At 37.1% G+C, this 21,915-nt stretch overlaps 1 protein-coding gene across 4 annotated transcripts; it reads right to left on the bottom strand.

Annotated features, from left to right (window-relative positions):
* Positions 1–1,313: 1,313 nt before the first annotated feature.
* On the bottom strand, positions 1,314–21,244 carry LOC116256025 (RNA cytidine acetyltransferase 1-like). Of its 4 annotated transcripts, none has more exons than XM_050078190.1 (27): positions 20,973–21,244; positions 20,084–20,525; positions 19,878–19,969; positions 18,709–18,880; positions 17,721–17,843; positions 16,575–16,748; positions 15,691–15,801; positions 15,464–15,597; positions 15,262–15,355; positions 14,131–14,223; positions 12,641–12,777; positions 12,341–12,438; positions 10,612–10,738; positions 10,435–10,525; positions 10,232–10,331; positions 10,102–10,154; positions 8,014–8,190; positions 7,887–7,924; positions 5,477–5,582; positions 4,463–4,642; positions 4,248–4,356; positions 4,098–4,167; positions 3,861–4,023; positions 2,746–2,874; positions 2,493–2,663; positions 2,174–2,239; positions 1,314–1,873 (listed from the first exon to the last, which is right to left on the bottom strand). In XM_050078190.1, the coding sequence occupies exons 2-27, from the start codon at positions 20,186–20,188 to the stop codon at positions 1,625–1,627; spliced, it is 3,162 nt and encodes a 1,053-aa protein (XP_049934147.1). In that variant the 5' UTR covers positions 20,189–20,525; positions 20,973–21,244; the 3' UTR covers positions 1,314–1,624. The 4 variants fall into 4 exon arrangements, with proteins under 4 accessions (XP_049934147.1, XP_031488014.1, XP_031488015.1 ...); XM_031632154.2 differs by having other exon boundaries at positions 20,084–20,489; XM_031632155.2 differs by lacking the exons at positions 19,878–19,969; positions 20,084–20,525; positions 20,973–21,244 and having other exon boundaries at positions 18,773–18,877.
* Positions 21,245–21,915: the final 671 nt, after the last annotated feature.

Raw genomic sequence — 21,915 nt, 5'->3', positions numbered from 1 at the left:
TCAGGCTTGACCCGGCTCGGTACTATAACAGGCCTGGGTCTAGGCCTGATGGGCCAGCCTGGATCGGCCCGACAGGGCCCGATACGGTCCAATAACACTTAAATATTTTCATTATTAATAATATATCTTTTATTATTAAAATTATATGTTATTTTCATTAAAAAATTATTTTTTTTATTATAACCTGGCCGGGCTGAGCCCGAGTTTCCGGTATTAGGCCAAGCCGGACCCAGTTCTTACCAGTAGACCGGCTAGATTAAGCTTGAACACTAGGTACTCGAAATCGGGCCCAACTCAGGATCGGGAACGAGTAGCATAAAAAGCCTTGTTGGGCTTGACCCGACTCGGTACTATAACAGTACTATAACAGGCTCGGCACGACCCAATTACAATAAAAAATATTTTTTTAAAGTATAAAAAAAATTAATATAAATTATGTTTTTAATAATAAAATATATACTATTAATAATAAAGAATAATTTTTTGAATGTTATCGGGCCGGATCGGCTCCCGTCGCCTACAGCGATATCGTACAATACCAAGACTGAAGAATCTGCTTCAGCATAAGATGAAATAAACATAGATTCGCTCCCTGGACGACTGCTTTACTAGATCCGGCTACAGTAATCAAGATCAAGACAAGCTGATTCATTATGTTTCCTCTGAAATCTACCAACTAAGGCTGGAATCGCAGACACCCAAACACTTGCACAATCGATGTTCATGCTTTACGAAGAAATCGGAAGTCACAAGCATACATTATTCGTCAGAACCGCCCTGCTGGAGACGATGCCTGTCCGACTTCAGCTGAACTACCTTGGCCGAGGTGCTGTGAATTTCAAAGCACTGTGGGCCGACCCAGCCTGTATTTTATCGTGGCACCATTTGAAGGCAGGCCAGTGGGGAACAGGCACTAACATAAAACCATGCCTCAGATTGGCACCACGCTGCTCTCCACAACTGCAAATAGAGGAACAGCTGGCTTGATTCAGAAACATGCCAGCTCGGTTAAAGGGGACACTTATCATCACCCAAGAAATAGGAAACCCAGTTGCATTTCTAAATTACAGAATGGAACGGAGAAGTGATGCAGACGAAGGAATAAAATGAAATATTAATAAACAAGAACGGAAACAATGGAAAATAGATAGTGCAACCACAAAGTAACAACTGTCTCTATATTCCCACATTTTTTGTCCAGCACAGAAAGGAAATATTCATCTATTTGACAGTCAAACCATCATTTTTTGTATGAGGCCCGTTTTACCCAGACGTAGGAAAACAAAGATTCTGCATCAGGCAGGACAGCACCATAAAATCAACCAATCCTACTTGTATAATCAAATAGAAGCCGTTTGGATCCTTTCTTATTACACATTTTGCTTAGTATGAAGTACAGAGAAGTCAGCTATAAAAAGCAATTTCGTATTTACAGGGTGAAATTCCACAAGGAATAAACTCGTTCATATTTTAACTCATCAAAATTCAAAATTGAATACAAAAATTTCAAGTGGCCGCAGCCATGGCATCTAGCCTTTTGCAATGATAAGAAGCAAGAGGCAAAAGTGATAGGTGAAACTCTTTGAAGGGAAAACCTAAACAAAAATTCCTCAAAGGAAAACTCTCACACTTTCCTTTTTTTAGGATTAAATTTTCCTCTATCATTTTCCCTTTTTTTACCATTTTTAAATTTAACTTTCCCATTCTCCTCCTTCCTTCTACTGGATTTGACACTCACGACGCCACTAGAAGAGATCTTCCCTTGGCCTTTCAACAGTGCTGCCTCAATCTCATTCTCCTGACCGACAATTACATACTGCTTTAGCATATCAGGATTCAGCAAATAATCCTGTTCTTCCTTGTTCATTTTCTCCTGCAAAACACATGGCAAAAGGTTACATGCTAAAGTACCTCAAAACATGAAATAAAAAAGCAGAACAGTCATTTCATATCAGAGCATTTCTATGATTAGTTGCCACTTAATAACCAACTTTCAATGGTCACATCAATTCTATTCATTTTACGAATGTCAAAGATTTCATCAGATGGCGCTAATGGATTTGCATTGCTAGCAAGGCCTGGCAGTCTACAAACAGTGGAATGAGAAAGGTACGCATCAGATGCATTATCCCATGGAAACAGTAGAAAAAACCAGACGAGCATCACCACTTACAACAACTTGTTTGGCTGCATCATTGAGATCATCCTCCACAGATCTGCTATCAGGAAGCATAACAACCTGCAGAGCCACATACACTGACATAATTCAGAATACTCTAGAAACAAGGGAGTCATCATCTATGCAGAATTATTAATTTTGGAAAATGGAAATAAAAATTTGGTTCCTTTAGGAACTATGGACACCACATTCGACACTTAGTAGCCAACAGACTAAGTTAGCTAAGTAAATGAGGCATGAAAAAAATCTAAGGTGCATGCACCTATTGTGACAAAGAGCATCTTAAAGATTAAACTGAGATGCACACACTCACCTCTCTTAGCCGAGGTAGGGTCGACTCAACCTCCTTTGTTGCAAGTCCATAAAGATAGCGGTATATCCTGGTCATAACCTTAAAAATGCTTGCAGTAATTTGTTCTCCGGATAGCTGCACCTCCTTTGCAAACCTATGACCTTCTCTACAAGGCAGAGGAATCCGCACTCCCTACATAACCAAGATAGGAGCTCAGTTGCAAATAAAACACTTTCGCATATATATCCTACAAGAGCAAGTAACTGAAACTAACCTTGACATAAGTGAAATCCTGGTTCTGTAAGCCAATGCAAAGCAAAATAATCTTGTGAATGTAATCCAGTTCTACTGGAAGCTTGCTACCGAAAAATAGATGAGAAAGCACAGGCACAAGATCCAAGATCTGACACCATACAAATGCAATCATAGAACAGTGAATAACAATGACTTGAGAAACAAATGAAAATGCAATGTGGAAGTTTCCAGAGCTAGAACATATACCCAAAAGCAATTAGCAAACAATGCATGGAATCAACTTGCAGTGGCAAATGTATATCATCAAAAAGGCATGAAAAAAGGGCAAAAAAATCAAGGAATTTGTAACCACGCAAGTATATATAGATCTATTCATTCATATCAAGAACTGAGAGAGAATACACTATTAGAAATCATAAATGTAGCTTCTCCAACAAACTGATAGATGTATTGAGAATAATTTAGTTCACAACAGTAAGGCTATCGTTTACAGTACACCAGGAGCAGCCACTTCAACCTGTTAGAAATCATTGATATAATATCTCGTTGGCCAAACATATGATAAAAATGTTAAGCAATCAGGCTTTTGGACATTCAGATATAAATTATGATTTTTCATGAAGTTTTGGCAAAATTTTGCCATTACCTCTTAAGGTTAACAACAGCTACATATGTGTGCCCCCAGTCACATGATTCAAATCCTGATTTCTACTAAACAAGCATGTAGCTTTTTTCTATCGAATAAGAAATATTGCATGGTTTCTGGACATATGTGCAAGAGCACTCTCTCTCTATATATATATATTTTTTTTATTTATTTATTTATTTATTTATTTATTTCTAGCCTGCCTAAGTTCATGCACAAGCATGCATGCATGTCCTTCCCCCATTTCAAGAAAAAAAAAAATGATGTGAAGAAGACTGGTTAGGAAAAAACATCAAGACACTCAAACCAGAGCACTTTGGTAGCTTGATATGTTGAGTAGAGTGACATCTTAAATCAAATAATAGATTGGCTATGCCTATACAAGTTAGGATATTTTCGCAGGTTAGCTTCAAAATCCATGACCTATAAAGACTGGTAGATCGTTCCCAATTTCTAAATGATAAAGAACAAGTGAAAGAGAACCCCACCAAATGAAAGTCCATACGGTTGTCAGTATAAGATTCCAGCCGTTTCATATCATATGGGGTCAATGTTGTAGCCTCTAGCCCCAAAACTCCATTTGAGGTGCTTGTGGGTTCTTTCGCCTCTGCACGTATATCCTTCTTGGCACCAACCCTGGGTTCCAAAATCCTGTGCATGAAAAGATTAGCATCATTACATCACATGACAAGCAAAAATAGGAAACAAATTTATTCAATCCATACCTCAGAGCAAGAGCTGGATGTAGAGAGCGGAAGCTAGATCCTAATAGACGGATAAATCTTTGCCTGAAATCTGGAAATAGCAACCATATAAGTTACAGCCTTGAAGTGTCAATAACCCAAAGAGTCATTTAATCAAAAGCACTTCCCAACCTTGATAAAAGGGATCAAGGAAGCCCCACTCATTTGCCCCATTTAGTTCAACATCATCAGTATTTAGCGGCCTAAGCATCATGCAGGTATGCTCACCAGTCACAGCATTCTGATTCACCAAAAAACAACCAGGTACTGCTCAGGTCTAACATACAATAACTTAGAAAAAGGAATGCGGAGGGGGGGGGAGAGAGAGAGAGAGAGAGAAGAGTAACTGGAATCTGGGAAATGTAGAAGGGCGCAAATTTGTTTTTTGCCCAGAAACCATAGAGACCCCAAGTCAGGCCAAAAGAGACGCCAAGGTAATGAAGTTTCTCCGGACGCCTCTCCTGAACATGCACAAGCAACGGTGGAAGGTTGGCTCTTCGTTTTATGCTTTCGTCAAGCAAAGAAACCTGCCAGATGTTGGATATAATGTTTCGTATATCAGCAAAATCGTAGGGAAACATTAGCTAACCAGCACAAAATACTTATTAATGAAAATCATACAATACAACAGTTTAGTGAACTCAAACTTCTTAGTTTTACACTTTTACCTAAGACTAGCCAGGATCTAGTTTCCTCTGCTGATGGGCATAATCATATAGTAAAATCTAGTCGATCAGGAGGATGATGTCAAAATAAGATCAAGTAAAACCACAAACCACAGCAGCTTCTAGAGTATGTGTTCACCAAGATGGAAAAACCATGCACCATAGGTGACTCCTATGCTAAAGCCACTCTTTGGATAGAAGAAAATTTGTCCCAAAAAAAGATGACATTAGAAAATTGGTACTAAATACCAACAGTTACATGACCAGGGACCAGATCCACCATGATATTTCCTGCAACCTTTATGAAAACAGCATAGCAATCAGATTGAGTGGCTAGGTTGCCGTGCCTTGGTTTTTCAACACAACAGGCATATTTCTAGCTTTTTCTCAAGCCAGGGAGGAAAAAAACAACATTATCTAAAAGGTCAGAAATTGAAAAGTATAGAACCATAAAAAAGGAAAAAAAATATTCTCATTGAAGGAACAGAGAAACAAACTGAACTTATGGAAAATCATGGTAAGGATGCTAGTGTGATTGCTGGCTACAACTATAATACTAAACTTTAGAATCAATAGGTAGATAAAAGCAAAAATATAGGCTCTTAAAAACTGTAAGCTAATGCACACAAGCCAACACCAAATAACTGTCCAAAATGAGACTGGATCATGCTTTGCAAACATTATTTTTCCAATTACCTTTTCTGCAGCTTCTGTAACTTTAAGAGACGCATTCTCGAATTCATCATACTTTGGATCATCGCATTCTGCTTCACTGATGTTGGTCAACTGCCCTTCATAATATCTGCATTGACAAAAAATATGCCGGTGGAGAAAATAAAGAAGACAGTAAATATCTTGACATGGAATTACTTGCTTATGTACCTCAGGCAAACTATTATTCTGCGGTGAGACTCTCTATTATAAAGAATTCATGAGCAATAATGATTGTGAACATGAATCTTAGTAGTTGAAGGCACTAATCGGGCCTAGGCAATGGACATTCAAAAAGGCCTAGTTCGCACCTAGGCAGGCCAAAAACAGTAAATGAAGAAAAATGGATGAGAAAGAGAAGAAAAAAACAAAAACAAGAAAAAGCAAAAAAACAGAAGAAAAAGGGTAAAAATAGGAGAAAATTTTTATTTTTACTTGGAAATTTTATTTTTACTTGGGCAACTAGACGCCCACCTAGCTGAAAATGTGAGTGCTTAGGGCCTAGAGGCACTTTGGACTAGTAAGACATCAATATCTACTACATGATTTAGCTTACTAAAAATCACTATATCAATGTGTTGTAAATAATCCAAGTCCTCAGCAAGAACACTCGTGGCTTTAGGTAATATGACTGTTTCTATGTGTCCATCACATCCTTGGGCTGGTTGGTTCTCAATTCCAACGATAGTCCATTTCTCTTATGGAACTATGCATGTATATATGATTATACATGATTGTATCTAAAGAACATTAGCTAGACGTTAGCTGCTTTTAACTGTTTCGGCACATAGATAGCTTCAATGCAGCAATTCCATTCTCATGAACTCATTGGATTTTTTGGATTTGTTTTCTGCATAATTGGTAATACTATCCTACCAGATGCATTGGTATATTACAAACTAAAACATTAAGCATCATTCTACAAACCCAAACAGTTGAGTAATGCAATTTTCTTACTTTTAATTGGTAAATTTTTCTTATTTGTAATTGCTTTGTAGCAAGCTAAAACAATTTTGTAGGCCATCCAAACAAATTTGTCTATTTATCTTTCTGACATACACGTGAAGGCTCATGAGCCAGGATGAACCAAAGGACCTATCGACAGCAAGCCCTTCACCTTGAACTCAATAAGAGCTTCCATTACTTCTTCTAACATCTTCCCAATCATGCAAGTAAAAACAAAAATTACCAAGACTAAAACCTTTTTCTATTTCACATCAACTATTGCACCTCTGATTTGCACAAGGTTCTTGCAGATCCTTAAAAGCCGGATCAATGATCAAGCAGGAAAATGGGCCTCCCACATACAACATAGCAAGGGAATAATGTTTAGTGCTGGAGGAATTTTGCAATCATCGCTGCTTTCCACAACCAGGAGAAATCAGTCGGATGTTGCTAAAGACAAATCATTCAAACTTCTCAAATATGAAAGACTGGCGTCATTTTTGCACGTCAAACATATGATCCTTCAAAATAGTTTCAGAATATTATCATATTGGTTGGGGAGACAGGTTGAGTTGAAAAGTTGAGGACCTTGATAGCAGCTTTAACATAAATATTGCAATATATATTGTTATGATATATACTTTAACCACATCTCTTTATATTCTTTACTTTGTTTTTAGGAAATTTCTAAAGGAATGTATTTCTTGGAAAAAGCTCACGAGTCCAAAAAATTATAATTATATAAAGAAGTAACAGAATAAATTATTTTGAGCTTTTACAAACTTCCTTCCAAAAGTACTGATATTCAAAAAAAAAAAAAAAAAAACTGAAACTTAGGAAGTAACAAAATATGGAAAATATAAAACTTAATATAAACAAAGGATTCTTTCACAAAAGGAAAACAGCCCGATAGCACTGAGATATTTCATTTTTAGCAATATTTTCAAAATATAGCTATCCAAGAACATAGTTATATCTAGTTTTCAGCAATATTTCGGTTGATTCCTTAATGCTGCTATTTTTTGGATTAACACGCCACTAAAAATAACAATGATTTACTTTATCGACTTTTCACAGCCTCATATTTCTAGAAGATTTTTCTTAGAAAACTAAACAGTTTTTTTGAGGGAAACACTACCCAGAAAAACCACAAGAAAAGCCATGTTAAAGTAACACTTATGGCTATGTCCTTTTAATAAATGGACAAATCATAGATGTTAAAACTTCACTAAACAAAAAATAAGGTTCTCTACCATCCAAGAATTATGGAGGCACGAAAGTTTCAAAAAAAGTAAAAGGTTGCACCCCATGCCTTTGACAACCATGTGAAAGGAACAGTCAGCAACAAGCTGGCAAGCATTAAAACAAAAATGAACAAACAGAATCCCACATTCATGAAATTTTCAGGAACATGTCAGTACAAGGAAACAATTAACTCGCAAGAGAATACCTGGTTACAAGATCCACAGCAGCAGAGCCATATCTAGACTACAAAAATATCAAAAGTAAACAATAAGAAAATTTCAGAAAGTGAATAAAATTAACATTGATAATGTACATCAAAATAAGATAGATACCCCAACTATGTCTGGATGGACAGCAATACGAACAATTCGAGCTCCAGAAAGACTGGGAAAAGCATTGTCTTGAAATTGCTCAGAGAATTTCCAAGGAATTTGATCTCCAGAAGGTTGGCTGCCATGACTTAAGCTTTTAATGACCGATTCTCGAGAAATTTGACCTTCAAGACATACCTATTGGAAATCACAATTGGTTAACCATGAAAAACAATTTCCAACTAAACTGAAGAATCAGTAAGCTTGATGCATATAAAAACAATTTTCACAGTGTTTATACATGAACATGAGTATCTCTATTTTATGAAAGATACCACCAAACAATTTTCAAGATGTTTGTACATGAACATGAGTATCTCTAAATTTTATGAAGGATACCACCAGTACATTTCTTAACAAAATTATTATACTGCAAGCAGAAACACATGAGCAAAGAACTATACATTTATACTTCCAGAATGCATATGCAACCGCAAACAACTATTGGGACAGCCTCAGTCCACTAAGAACAGTCAACCCATTGATGGCATCTCTAATATACCTAATGCAGCCCATGTACAAGTACTCACAATGCCATAGGTGGCAGGCCACGTGAGAACCATCATATTCATGACATATATATAATTTCAGATTTTGTTATTATATGTCATTTTCAACTTTTAATTTATTTATTTTTCTTACTTTAAGTGCTTGATAGAGCAGGGTCTAGAGGTCAGATATAGGTACCACCAATTCCCATCCAAGAGGGCGGAGAGAGAGAATTGGACTGAAAAAAGGATGATTTTCATGCCTGAAACTGCAGGGCTTGTAGTTTAGATATAAGCAATACTGAGGATAAAGAGAATCCAGGAACCTATATGGCAGGGTAAATATTTTCTCTATTAAAACAAAAACATCATCTCCTCCCTAGGTTTTGCTTGAGAATGCACGAGAGAACAATGGACTATGATGATCAATAATCATCTTATTTTCTGTACATTCCTAAGATCCAGAATGACATAACCAATATTAACTTAAGGTGACTTCTCTTGAAAGTTTCTACACATGATAGCTACTAACTTATTGAGCACAACGTAAGAATAAACTTGATGTTTGCACAATATATTAATAGCTTACCAGATACATCAAGTCCATGTCAAGCACAGACACATTCTGGACTTTAACAGGACAGAGTATGCATTTAGTATTAGGGGAACATGAAAGAGGATCTCAATACAGCAGATGAGTTGCTCAACTGGAGAAGGCGAGGAAAGTTATAGGCACATCCTTTAAACTAGGAACTAGAAAGTCATTTATCAATCATCAACTTGGCCAGGTCAATGTCATTAAAACTAGCCGACTCAGAAGAGGCTAAGTGGCTAACAGAACTTGTCCAACACAGGTCATGCTTTCTTTGAAAATGGGACCAATCATCTGAGGCCTATCTAAAATGAGTAAACCACTCTCCACCAGCCTAATTCCAAGTAAGATCTTAAATTAGCACATAGTATGAAAACTAACACAGATAACCAAGAAAATCCTGAAAGTTGTGTAATGTACCACTGAATAAGGTAACAAATAATTTAAACCAAGGCTTATCCCTTGAATATTAATAGAATTGAACTCCAGAAGAAAAAAAGGCAAAACTACACTTTGCTCATCGAAATTCCAAGGTTGATGCTTTTACTTCCACTTTATAACACTATATATCATTTGAGAAGTTGAAAAATGCCAAACATCTTCCTGTGAATAGCTCAGTTTATGGAAGTAGAAAAATGAAAGAACCCTTTAGCAAGGTATGTGAAACTAAAGTGTCTTCCATGAAAATAACAGTCACACTTACAATGAAAAATCATCCCCGCCTAACTCAAAATTAAAGTATATGCAATCAACAGAAATTGCCAGTCTATACCATCAAAAACATTAAAATGCTCATTCACTGAATGATTAAATAGATTCACAGACACTGCTTTCTCACTGAATAGATCCATTAAATCATCCACACGAAATGCCTTGTCATTAAATACTTCACTTCATTTATCTTGAAAGCAAATGCTGTACAAAATAAGCTTATGACAACTACCATGTTACCACAACCAAATTACCAACCTGGATAACACACAAAATATCAGGAAGTTGATTTTTAGATTCATCCACTTTACCTGTAAAAATACCATGAGTGAGAAATGAAACACGAGAAACTGAATACCAAAAGCAGCGAACTGCAAACCAAACTTACCAAGCATTACGAACAAATGGTGAGCAGGGGCATCTGCCATCAACTGCAAGTCATTTGGAGAGTTTTTGTAGTGAGATGAGACATATAAAGCCATCATCCTCTGCAGAAGAAACAAAAAAGGTAACATAAGCATAAAAATAAATAAATCAAGGAAAAAGCATAAAAAATTCTTTAAACAAAACAATCTAGTATTGTTACATTACCTGCAAAAATATTTCACTTTCTTTGTGGTAAGAAAAAAGTGTATCCCGATTCACATAGTAAAGATCACACTCACTTGGAGGAGGCAATCCACTAGAACAAGAGACCCCAAAAAAAAAAAAAAAGAGGCATAAGCAATCAATCATTCGGCAATAATAAGTAATATATTCCATACCAACCTACTATTTAGACGTGGGATCTGGTTAGTAGCATCCAAGCAAAGAAGCCCATGAAGCCAGCTTTCGATTGGATCCTTTACAGCATATCTAATAGATTCATTCAGCTCTATTTTTCTGAAAAGTGAACCTAAAAAAAAACAAGCACATCAGATCTCAGCAACAAAGTTCTTTTGTCCATGTTTATGAACAAAATCTGTAAAGCATCATAATGGATTACATCAGAAGGCTAAGAAACATGATTACCCATCACAGAAACAGAAGCATATCTGTCAATGATATAAAGTGTGCAAAGTAATGCACACCAGTCAGACCAATCGTTAGATGCGCAATGTAGAATAACCTAATGAGTAAAAAATTATTTTTGTAATTTAGAAAATATGAAATCAAACAGTAAAATCAGACAAGCACAGAAAAAATAAGGAAATCAAGAAAAATAAAGAAATTTTTCCTTTTTTATGAAAAGGAAAAGGGTCATAGTCTCATAGATAAAAATAATATAGTAGCTAACTAACAATCAACAGTTTCACATTCATGATCAATCTGTTCAGCTTAAACTTCTAAACATATCTTCTTCTTTTCCAGTTTCTCCTTCAAATTCCATGTCACTCCAACACATACTGGCCTCTTGTGCACTTTCAGTGTCCATTAGTATATATTTTCCTACTGAAATACAGCAGCAGGTTCTTCATCAACCCATGCATTCAATACATTCAAGTGCTCCAAGATTTTGGGATCAACCTGCATTTTATGCTTTTCTATTTATGCTTTCCCAATTGTTTAGAAAGTGAAAAATGCATATATCATAAAATTAGCATATATTAGAAAATTAACGTAAGAAACAAGTGTATATTAGTTTACTAACTCTATCTCAGGGGCATATTGTATCAACATATCCAAGGTCATCCAACCTGTTTATCCTCCAGCCTATTATTTCTCTTCTTGGCATGGATTTGTTGACAGACGCAGCAGTTTCTGCCATATCCACTTGCACTGCATGTTTAACTGAGAATTTTAACTTCAAAATTTTGAGGTTTGGGCAATCACTCCCAAACCTACTCCCCATATATCTAAATATAACAAAACAGTCTAAGAAAGCAAGAAATAAGCAAAATAATTATAAAAGATAAACCACAAAAAAGATAGATTTAATTAGAAGATACCTAGTCTTTGTTGTCCTATTTTGGACGTCTACATTTCTTTCCAATTTCCATCATTCCATGTCTTTTTCGGCATTATCATATATTTACAGCTCTTTGCAAGTGACATCTTGCATGTCCAGCTTAACTACCCAATATCTCAATATAGTGCAATAATTTCCTATTCACGTCTCCACTTTTAAATGTTGGCGAGGCGAACATCATAATGCAGTTACAAATCCATCTCTCATCGATAGTCTGCCATATAAGTATGTAACTTATACCCTTGAGATGCTCTCTAATAGCCACTTTTGTTTATTTATGGCTTCACAAAGGTAATCCATAGCAGGCTTACGCTCACAATACCAATTTCAACACTTTCATTATAGATATACTGATTTTGAATAGCTTCACATGCGATTACAAAAACTAACTGTCAAGTATAACATTCTAACTTTTCTTACTTCCATCTTTATGCATCCAATATCAAGAACATTCATTAGATGAGAAGGTTCCTGCTTTACTATGTTAACGCAGAAAGAGATATGCATGACACTCATACATAACATAAGATACAATTTAGAATTACTAACCAGACAATGATTTGTCATCTTTCTTAGCCAGCAAATGATTCTCTGCTTCCAATTTACTGAAGAGCTTCAAAGATAAGGACCGACCAGTGCCTTCATAACTTCAAGCAGGAAAACAAACTCAAATTAAATCAGGGAATCTCACAGACCCCAGCTGCATCAAACCCCCAACCAACTAAAAGGAAGAGATATTTGAAAAAAGGAACCCAAATAAGGTTCAAATGTTCACAACACAATAACAATAAATTAGACAATAACCAATTAAATGGATAACAAAACTTTAGTAACAAATGCTTATCATACCCATTGACTGTCGATGAGAGGAAAATCATGTATGGCCCAAGTAAAGATGTCACAACTGGTAAAGGAATTGCAGCAGCTTCATCAATAACCAAAAGCTCAACTTGAGAAAGCTTTTCATGGTCTTGTGGTTGTATATACTGTTAAAAGCCATAAATCAATTGTCTGCACAGAAATTGTAAAGCAAAATATATATATGTATATATATATATATATATATATATGTATATATGTATATATACAATGTTACCGTGTTCTGGATGTTGCCAAATAGTTAAAATCTAAAAATTCATTGCTAAAAGCACCATGAATCATTTCTAAAAACACTATGAACTGTTGTTGCATTGTGATGGCTATTTTTTAGTGACAGATTTTTATTTTTTAATTATCCGCCATACAGAAACATATATATACATATATATATGCCAGATAACAAAATATATACATATATATATGCCAGATAACAAAATATTTGAAAACCATCAGTAAAAACACCATGGAATGGAAGCACTGGAAATGGTTTATGTTATACCAACAGTTTATGGTGCATTAGCTACGGCTTTTAAATATTTAACCATCCAGCAACATCTGGCTGCAAGCAAAGGAGAACTCTATGCTGCCAAGTGTCGGATAGCTAAACATTTAAAAACTGTTGCTAAAAAGTTAAAAACACCATAAATCATTGTTAAAAACATCATGAACCATTGCTGCATCATAAACTATTGCTAATGCTCCTGAGATGGCTGTTTTTTGGTGATAATTTTTTAATTTTAGTCATTCAGCAACATCCAATACAGCAGCATAGAACTCCCATATATACATTATATATATATATATATATATATATATATATATATATATATATATATATATAGTTGTGCTTTGAGAAATCTAACCCTGTAGATAAGCATTATCGTGGACCACACTTGAAAAAGTTTGAGTTTTTGATGATGAACTTTTGGTTGAATGTGTATCATTGATTTATCACCTGTAAGGAAACACATGTAAGTATCAATCAAACTTCAATATTACCTAGTTTGATACATGTATTTCAATTTCACAACATGATAAATACATCTAGCGGATGGTTTTTTTTTTTTTAATAATAGACAAGTAATTGAAAAAAACCATCCGCTAGATGTATTTATCATGTTGTGAAATTGAAATACATGTATCAAACTAGGTAATATTGAAGTTTGATTGATACTTACATGTGTTTCCTTACAGGTGATAAATCAATGATACACATTCAACCAAAAGTTCATCATTAAAAACTCAAACTTTTTCAAGTGTGGTCCACGATAATGCTTATCTACAGGGTTAGATTTCTCAAAGCACAACTATGTTTTGCCAGGCCTAGCAGAAAGTAGCACATAGACACATATAGGAACCTGGCATCTTATCCAACCTCTCTCTCTCTCTCCTTCTGTGTGTGTGTGTACATATATATATACATGTACAGTACAGGAACCTAGAAGCATCTTATACAATACCTGAATTGTCTGCCTATGTTGCTTAAAAACATTTACTCGTGTGGTTGCATTCTTGTAGTCCGGATTTCGAATCAACTCATAATGAGTATGCTCCTGTAAGTCAAGAAAAGCAAAGAATCACTGTTCAGCACTAAAATCTCAATTCAACGATGTTTCATGTTCTGATTACTGATTAGGACAAGAAGTCACACACAAAAATCAGCTAGCCATTTGATTTTTCCGTACACATAAAAATGCCACTGATTGCAAAAATGCAAATGGGGGCAACTGTTTTACAGATTTTTTTTTCCCGACAATTCCTTTCCAACTTGTAATAACTTGATGCAATGTTATGATACTTTAAATGTCAATAGCATTTCCAATACATGATAAAGCAGTATTTGACATAAACATAGTCTTCGCTGAGAATTTTCTAATATAATACTCGCCAGGCATATTCTAGATCAATAATGATTATGGCAGAAAAGTTAGTATGAAATCTGTGTCTAAGTCATGTATGTCTAAAGGTGCAAAGCAATTTCAGAAAGCTTGGGTGTGGGCGAATAGCCACATACACACATGCATCTTTTCATATAAAAGCAGAAATTAGAAACTGCACATGCGAAAGCAAAAAAAAAAAATTGTTTATGAGACTGAACTAATGAATATATGACCCAATAACACCAAACTCAAGTGAGAGTTTAACATCACTTGTAATCGACTGCATCTGTTATAGACCCAAAAAACTAATAATATTTAGTGTCAACCAATTCTACGCAATTGGCACAACAAGAACGACCGAAAAAAAATCAGCTTATAAGGCATTGGAAATCTCCCAAGATAAAGATCCTAATACAGTGGCTCAGTAGTCAGTAGCTCAATTCCCCATAAAAAACCAAGTGTAAAGATATGCTATGGACATATCATACGGCAGGATGTTAGAGCGGTTTAGATAGGGTTCAATTATCTAGACAATGTCATAGGTGTAAAACACAATATAAATCAACCATTCACCAAACAGAGTCTCAAGCGAACTGAGGGAAAAGTTTGGACAGCAAGTAGGTACACAACAAAAGAATTCCCATCATATAAAATATCGGAAACAAAAAATAACAAATATTTCAGGACAGGCCACCAGTAACAGTCATCCACCTTGTAATCCAACGCTTCTAATCCTTTAGAAATAAATTCAAACAAAGTCTTCAAATTTTCCGGACTAGGCGCAGTGACAAATATATTTGAGTACCTGAAAAAACCACCTTTTCAGTTAATAGGAAAATAGGCCCACAAATATGTGTGCATGTGTCTGAATACATGTACTCATGCGTACTACAATCCCTAGAGAGAAGATTACCCGCCAGCAACTGCCCCTGCGATTGCAAGTCCAAGAGCAGCAGATTTGCCACGACCACGAGCAGCAGTTAAAGCAACAGTCATCCGCAAGGACTTCTCCAGAATTGCATCAAGGAAACTAATAACAGCTTTGCCCTGTTGAATACATACCGTAACTCCTTACATGGGGAAAATATTTATCTTTACCTCCTTGAAACAACAGGCTACAACCATAACTATGAAACACACCTGATCCAAAGTACGGCATTTTCCTATCAAAGGTCCAACAGGAAAGTCATCATGGAGCTGTTCTTTTAGATTTTTCAATTCCAACTCTGATTCTGACAAGCCTCCAGGACCCTGCAAAAGAGTATGAGGTTTAAACTTTAAAGAAGATATATATATATATATCATATATGAGAACATCATAACAAAAGCGATATAAATGACAGAGGCGACCTTATCAGGTTAGTTGGTTCCAACCATGCTCAAGAAAACAAAGCTTGTCATACAACAAAAAAGGAGTATCAACTATGCACACAAATATATGTCTACAGACAGCCAGATAATAGTTGCTGGATTTCTAGGTTACTGGCAATCAAGGACCTGAAGTGTCAACAGGTCAGATGCCAGCAGATTCACACACATTGCAGCAGATGGGCTTAACAAATTTTTGATAATCACTTGGATGTTAACATGCTGACAAGTGACCACAAAGTCAATCACACTAATTTTGAATAGACCATACGTACTTTCATACATACTTGCCACCATACAAGCTTTTCAAGAATTTTACAAGGAAAAACATGAGACAGTGTGCATTGCAAAAAAAAAAGCTAGATGTTGAATTGACAGCTGATAGATATGATCAAGAAGTATGAGAGTTGTTAACAAAGACAAACAATCAAACATCAGTGTAGAAATCATAACTGTGTACAACCATTAATCCAAGAAACCAGCCGCTAGCCAGCAATTTCACATGATTAAAGAGTATATAAAAAGAGATATGTGTGCCCATGCATAATAATTACATGTATATGCACATGTATGATGCACTATGTGTAAATCTACAACCTATAAATATTTAGAGAAAACTCAAGCAACTGGAAATTCCTGCTGCATTAGGAACTTACCTCAAGTGCAGGCACTGGAGTTATTGACCACATATGGGATGAAATTGGTAAAATATTCAACTCATCATCCATAACAATGCATGCTTCACACAAAGCAAGAGATAGAAGGAATCGTTCATTGAAGCGTGATGCGGCACATGGGTGGGCCTCAGTGCGGAACCTCTTATGTACATCCTGGAACAAAGAGAATGTCAAAAATAATGCTTTGTCCAGCATACTTCAGACGAGATTAATTCAATTTCAGTGTTGCAGTCTATGCCATTTATGAAAGTCCCTTTTTGTTCATCCATTTCAACTTTAAATTACTGTCAAACCAACAGGCCTTTCTCATCAAACATATTTTTGACATCCAAAGCAGTAGTCAGTTTAATTGTATGACAAGAAAATGAGTACGCTCTTGGCCCCGACTTTGTAAAATTCTGCTTAATTTTAGCATATATTGTTTTCCAGATGTATGGATGCTTCCTGACCATGTATTATCTAGCAACATGTGCATTATGAATTACGAAAGAGCAATAAAAAACAATCTTAATGAGTCTATAGGATGGTTACGGATCATTTTTTTCCCATGGATACCACCAAAAAAATTTGAAATCAAGTGAGCAATCTTGGGCTGCATATTCACAACCCACAAGAAGGATAACCAATGACATGATGGAGAAAAAAGATTTAGTAGACTACAACATCTCAGCAGTTTCTTTATGGAATATTGCTTTTAACAAAAGGTGCCAATCAGGAAATTTAAGGCTGAAAAGAATCTCACTTAATGTAAACAATTACAAAAATGAATCTCCAACGGTCTTAATATCCACATTTTCTACGCATTCACATATTATGACAATTAAATCTCCTTATTTAAAAGATATTTCCCACAAACACTTAAGTGCAGATTTATCACATAAATCCTCTTCAGCTCTGCCATATTACGTAACCTAAACATCAATGCGGACTCATTTAAAGTACTTTAACGTTTATACTTTATAGTTTATACTACATAGACAGCAAAACAAAGAAAAGTGTGACAAAATATAAAAAAAGTGAGAAATACACCAACTATATTATGGAAGAAGTTCTACAAGAAAAATGCTAAAAAAATAAAAAAGAGAAAAAAGCAAAATGGGCAGCCTGACAAGCAGACATACTGACCATAACCATCGTATAGAGACTGGTAAGGGATGTGAGTGAACTGAGAAGCAACAAGACCAAACCTCCACCTTCAACAGTTTCAATTGTTCTTGCAAGGATGTTTGGAGTCAATCCCTCAAAATCCTGAAAAATGTTTAGGTCAGGCCTTCAGGGTTAAATAACAATCAACAATGAGTAAGAAGAGTTCACATTAAAATATGATGCTTGCAGACCTAGAAGTCTCTCAGGAAGTTGATACATCTTCCGCTAAGCCTTCAGCTCCCAACTGACCAAACAAGTCTTACCGCCTATAAAATCCCAGCAAGTGGCTAAACTCATACCTAAAGCCAAATTTTCTTTTTTCTCTGCCTATAAAGATGCACTTAGTAGGACAACCTACTCTAAAGCATTGTCAGCACTTAAATGAGTTGGACCAGTTAATGTTCACTAGATTTAACCTTATAACTCATCAAACATGAAAATGCAAACTCATGTACCTCCACAAGGATTGAGGAAAACAAAAGAAAGCACCAACCCACACCCATGTTCTCTAAAGAATATTAGTTAGCCTCTGAACTGAAACAAAGCTCAAATGGGCCTTTTTCTGCGATTGCATTGTTGACAGTTGCAGAAATAGGATTTGAACATAAATGCTTGTAAGCCTAACTTTTCATGGCTTGTTTGTCGATCCCATTTTACGAATTCAAAGAGCACTTTACAGGATAAACATGAATGAGCCAAACACAGCTTGTGTTTTCATGCTTGTGCACATAGGGCTGGATTCTTGATGGAGAAAATATGCCAAGCTATTTTCATGAAACTACCCTCTTGAACATATTGCAATTGAAGAGGGAACGATCCCGTTTCTACATATGTGATCGTGGATGCAACAGCCCACACAAAGGCTTGTGCTCAATGCTCATCCACCAACTAGAAACTAACGTTCTTCTAAAATCTCAACAGAAGCAAAAGATAGAGAACTTTAAAACGGCATAGCAAAGTATCAAACCTGTAAGACGCACATGCCATAGGTACCTCCAAGAATATTTTCAGTCTCAGAATAATAACAATACCGTATCTTCTCACTGTCAAGAAACAATAGGTAGGAGTCCTCCTTCTCAACATCCAGCAGCCCACGCTGTCGCATTTTTTTAATCTGTTTCATGCGCTTTTTCTGATGACTGCCATAAAATAAAACACCAGAGTAAATGGATAACCAGAAAATGCTCCAACAGTAGGCATTAATGGGAGTCAATATCTCTGTAAGCGTTGAATGTCTTCAAGTACCAACTTGAACCATGCACCTATACAACAAGGAATGGTTGATCGTTCCAAATTTGGGAACGAACCTGAAAAAATCTGGCTGTATCTGGTACCAACTAATTCATTGCTGTCAAGCCGGTTGTCAGGAGATGAACCTAAATTATTTAATTATTTAAGTGTTTACTCTTAGCACTTGAAGTATCGTTGCTATTTGATAACTCTGCCACCACGACGAAAAGAATGTTATGATAGTTTGGAATATTGTTTTAACTATAGCAAGTGCTGCAAACTAAAGAGATCAAAATGCGGGAGAGCGATAGAGAGGGAGAGAGATGGAAGGCACGTTATCTTATCCAACATGTAGATACGTATATATTTGCTAGCGGAAGCACTACGGAGGCAAGTTGGTTTAGCTTTTTAGGAGCTTGTGATAACGGCAGCTGCTTTCGTACCGCCTCGCGTAATCACGTCAACTATAACGCCACTAAATATACAAGCCAGTGATAGTTTCAGTGTCTTTCCCCTCTAAACCAAATTATTTCTTACCTTGCTAGTTTGACTATGCTAACGGAAATTACCTCCCTCATGAACCAAACATCATCAGGCCACCGATTCATCGCACTCTTGCACCCCAAGTTCTGAATTGCAACAAAAGAATGCCTTCTGTGAGTTTCGAAGTTTGATGTCCCTTCGGTTTCCGCCTCTTCGGCCAAAATCGGGTCCTTCTTATAGACTCAGTAGCAGCTAGTTTTGTAACAGTACTTCTACGCAATGGGACCTTGACTGGCGTTCACTCGTCGCACTCAAGTACCTTAGCCAAGTATATTTCAAAAATCCAATACAAAGCGAAGCCATGTTGGAAACCTGATCTTATCCCAGGTTCCGATATGCTAAAACTTCAAAACTGATACTTACCTACTAAGTTGGAGGTTTTTCTTGTAGCACCAAAGAACTGAGGTCATTGGCTTCACCGTCGCCTGACGCATCATATGGTGAAGATTGACGATCTAACAATACGCAACAATCCATCATCAACCATCTCCACTTTACGCGCCCAGCATCAACCAAAAGTACAGAATGATAAATGTAAAATTCCAATGTATATGAGGGGTTGGAAGTACTTGGTAATGGTGCTTGTCGCCCACGATGACGAACATGGAGCGATGGCATTTCTTCACGCCGTTCTCTATTAGGGTCCGAATCCGCTCGTCGACCTTCTTCCTCATTTTCTCTTCCTTCTATTCCCTGCTTCTGAACCACCTGAGGAAGCGAACTACGTACTTACCGATGCCCGGACTTTCGCGTTTGCGCTGCGGGGGGGAACGAGAAAGGAGAGACACAGGGCTCACAGATACAAGCAACTGCCGCACCCGCAACCTTGCGGGCACTCTCTGGTTCTCCCGCTCTTTTCTTTGGCTCGGTGTCGGGGTCAAGTTTCTGGGCCGGCCGATTAGGGCATGGTTTAAAAATGTAGACCGCGAGTGGATCGGGTTATGGCGAGCGTCTGAATCAGATCCGATCTTCAACCTGTCGAATGCACGACATACACGCCCCGCTAAGCATCTAGCACCGAATTAAACAGAAGCCCCGTGAAAGCTTTGCATAAAAAATGGATAGACGAGAAGAAGACAAACAGAACACCGCCGGCAGTCCCTACCGACTTCAGCGGCCATGAGGAGCGAAGATCGAAACACACATCAAACGCTAAACGTAGGTGAACAAACCTAAACCTATTGCGTCCGGATATTCATCTCCCGTTCCCGGCTTCTACCTGCACATAGGCGAAGAACCCCCGTTCTCCAGGCGCAGTAGGGAGCGGAGGGAGATGATCAGAGGGAGGCTGCGACGCCCCCTCTTCTCCAGACGCGACAGAGAGAGGAGGGAGGAGGTTAAGGGCTGTGACGCCCGTCTTCTCTAGACGCAACAGATAGGGGAGGGGGAGGGCCTTGGGGGCTGTGCTCCGGCCTCTGTTCTCGAGACGCAACAAATATCGAGAGGGAGAGAAGGAACCTCGTTAGAGAAGAGGGAATTCAGGCGGCAAATGGCCAGCAGCTCCGGGCAGCACAATTGCTGGGAGAACGGCAGTGCCAGTGGTCTGGTGAGGAAGAAACCCTTCCCCTGTGTCTTTCTCTCCTCCCGCCTTTGGTTCCCGCGCGGACTTGAGATCGGCGGTGCGAATCGGGCCCCCGCCCTTTCCCTCCGATCAGAATCTACGGATCTTAACGGGGTCTTTTTATTTGTAACCCGCAATTTAAAATATCTTAGGTTAAGGGCGTAGCACAACCCTGCTCAAAGGGCGCAACACAACTTGGTGACATGTTTGTACTTAAGGAATTTGGTATTGGAGTCTCGTGATTATTGTCACACTCATTTAGACGGTAAATGATTCGTACCTCATGGCTATTGTCGCACTCATTGTCGCTAACATTTTTCGGTCTTTTTTTTAGTTAAGACAACAGCATCTTAGATGTTTATTTAACTCTTTACGTGATAAGCATTCCAAAGAATGATCATAAATAAACCTTGTTCACGTAAAGCAGGGGAGGACAACTTGGGAGACAGAGTTTATGAGTTGGGAAGATGATTCGGATCGTTGACTGGTCCGAGCTTCTGTACAGGCAGCCTTTTTTCTATATGGATGTTACCAAAATTATAATTTGATGGAAGTTTTGTTTCACCATGAGTATAAAATGACCGTTCTTATTTACCTTTCATTAATAGGGAACTGCAGACCCCTCGTTGACGTCCAAGGATTCAGATGGTAGGATTTTGGTGGAGACAATCTCTTGGTGCAGTAGAGTTTTGAATTTACATTGTGTTTGGATGGATGAAAATGAAATTATTATAAACGATGTAAATGAAAATAAAACAAAAGGAGATAAAGGGAAGGAGTGTAAAACCAAAGGAAAAGGACAATTGTGAAAGCATATTTGGATTGGAATGAGAGAAAATA

Source organism: Nymphaea colorata, chromosome 6 (genome assembly GCF_008831285.2).
Source record: "Nymphaea colorata isolate Beijing-Zhang1983 chromosome 6, ASM883128v2, whole genome shotgun sequence".
NCBI classification, from domain to species: Eukaryota; Viridiplantae; Streptophyta; class Magnoliopsida; order Nymphaeales; family Nymphaeaceae; genus Nymphaea; species Nymphaea colorata.
Note: the sequence above shows the minus strand (reverse complement) of the source record. Positions and strands in the feature narration are given on the sequence as shown.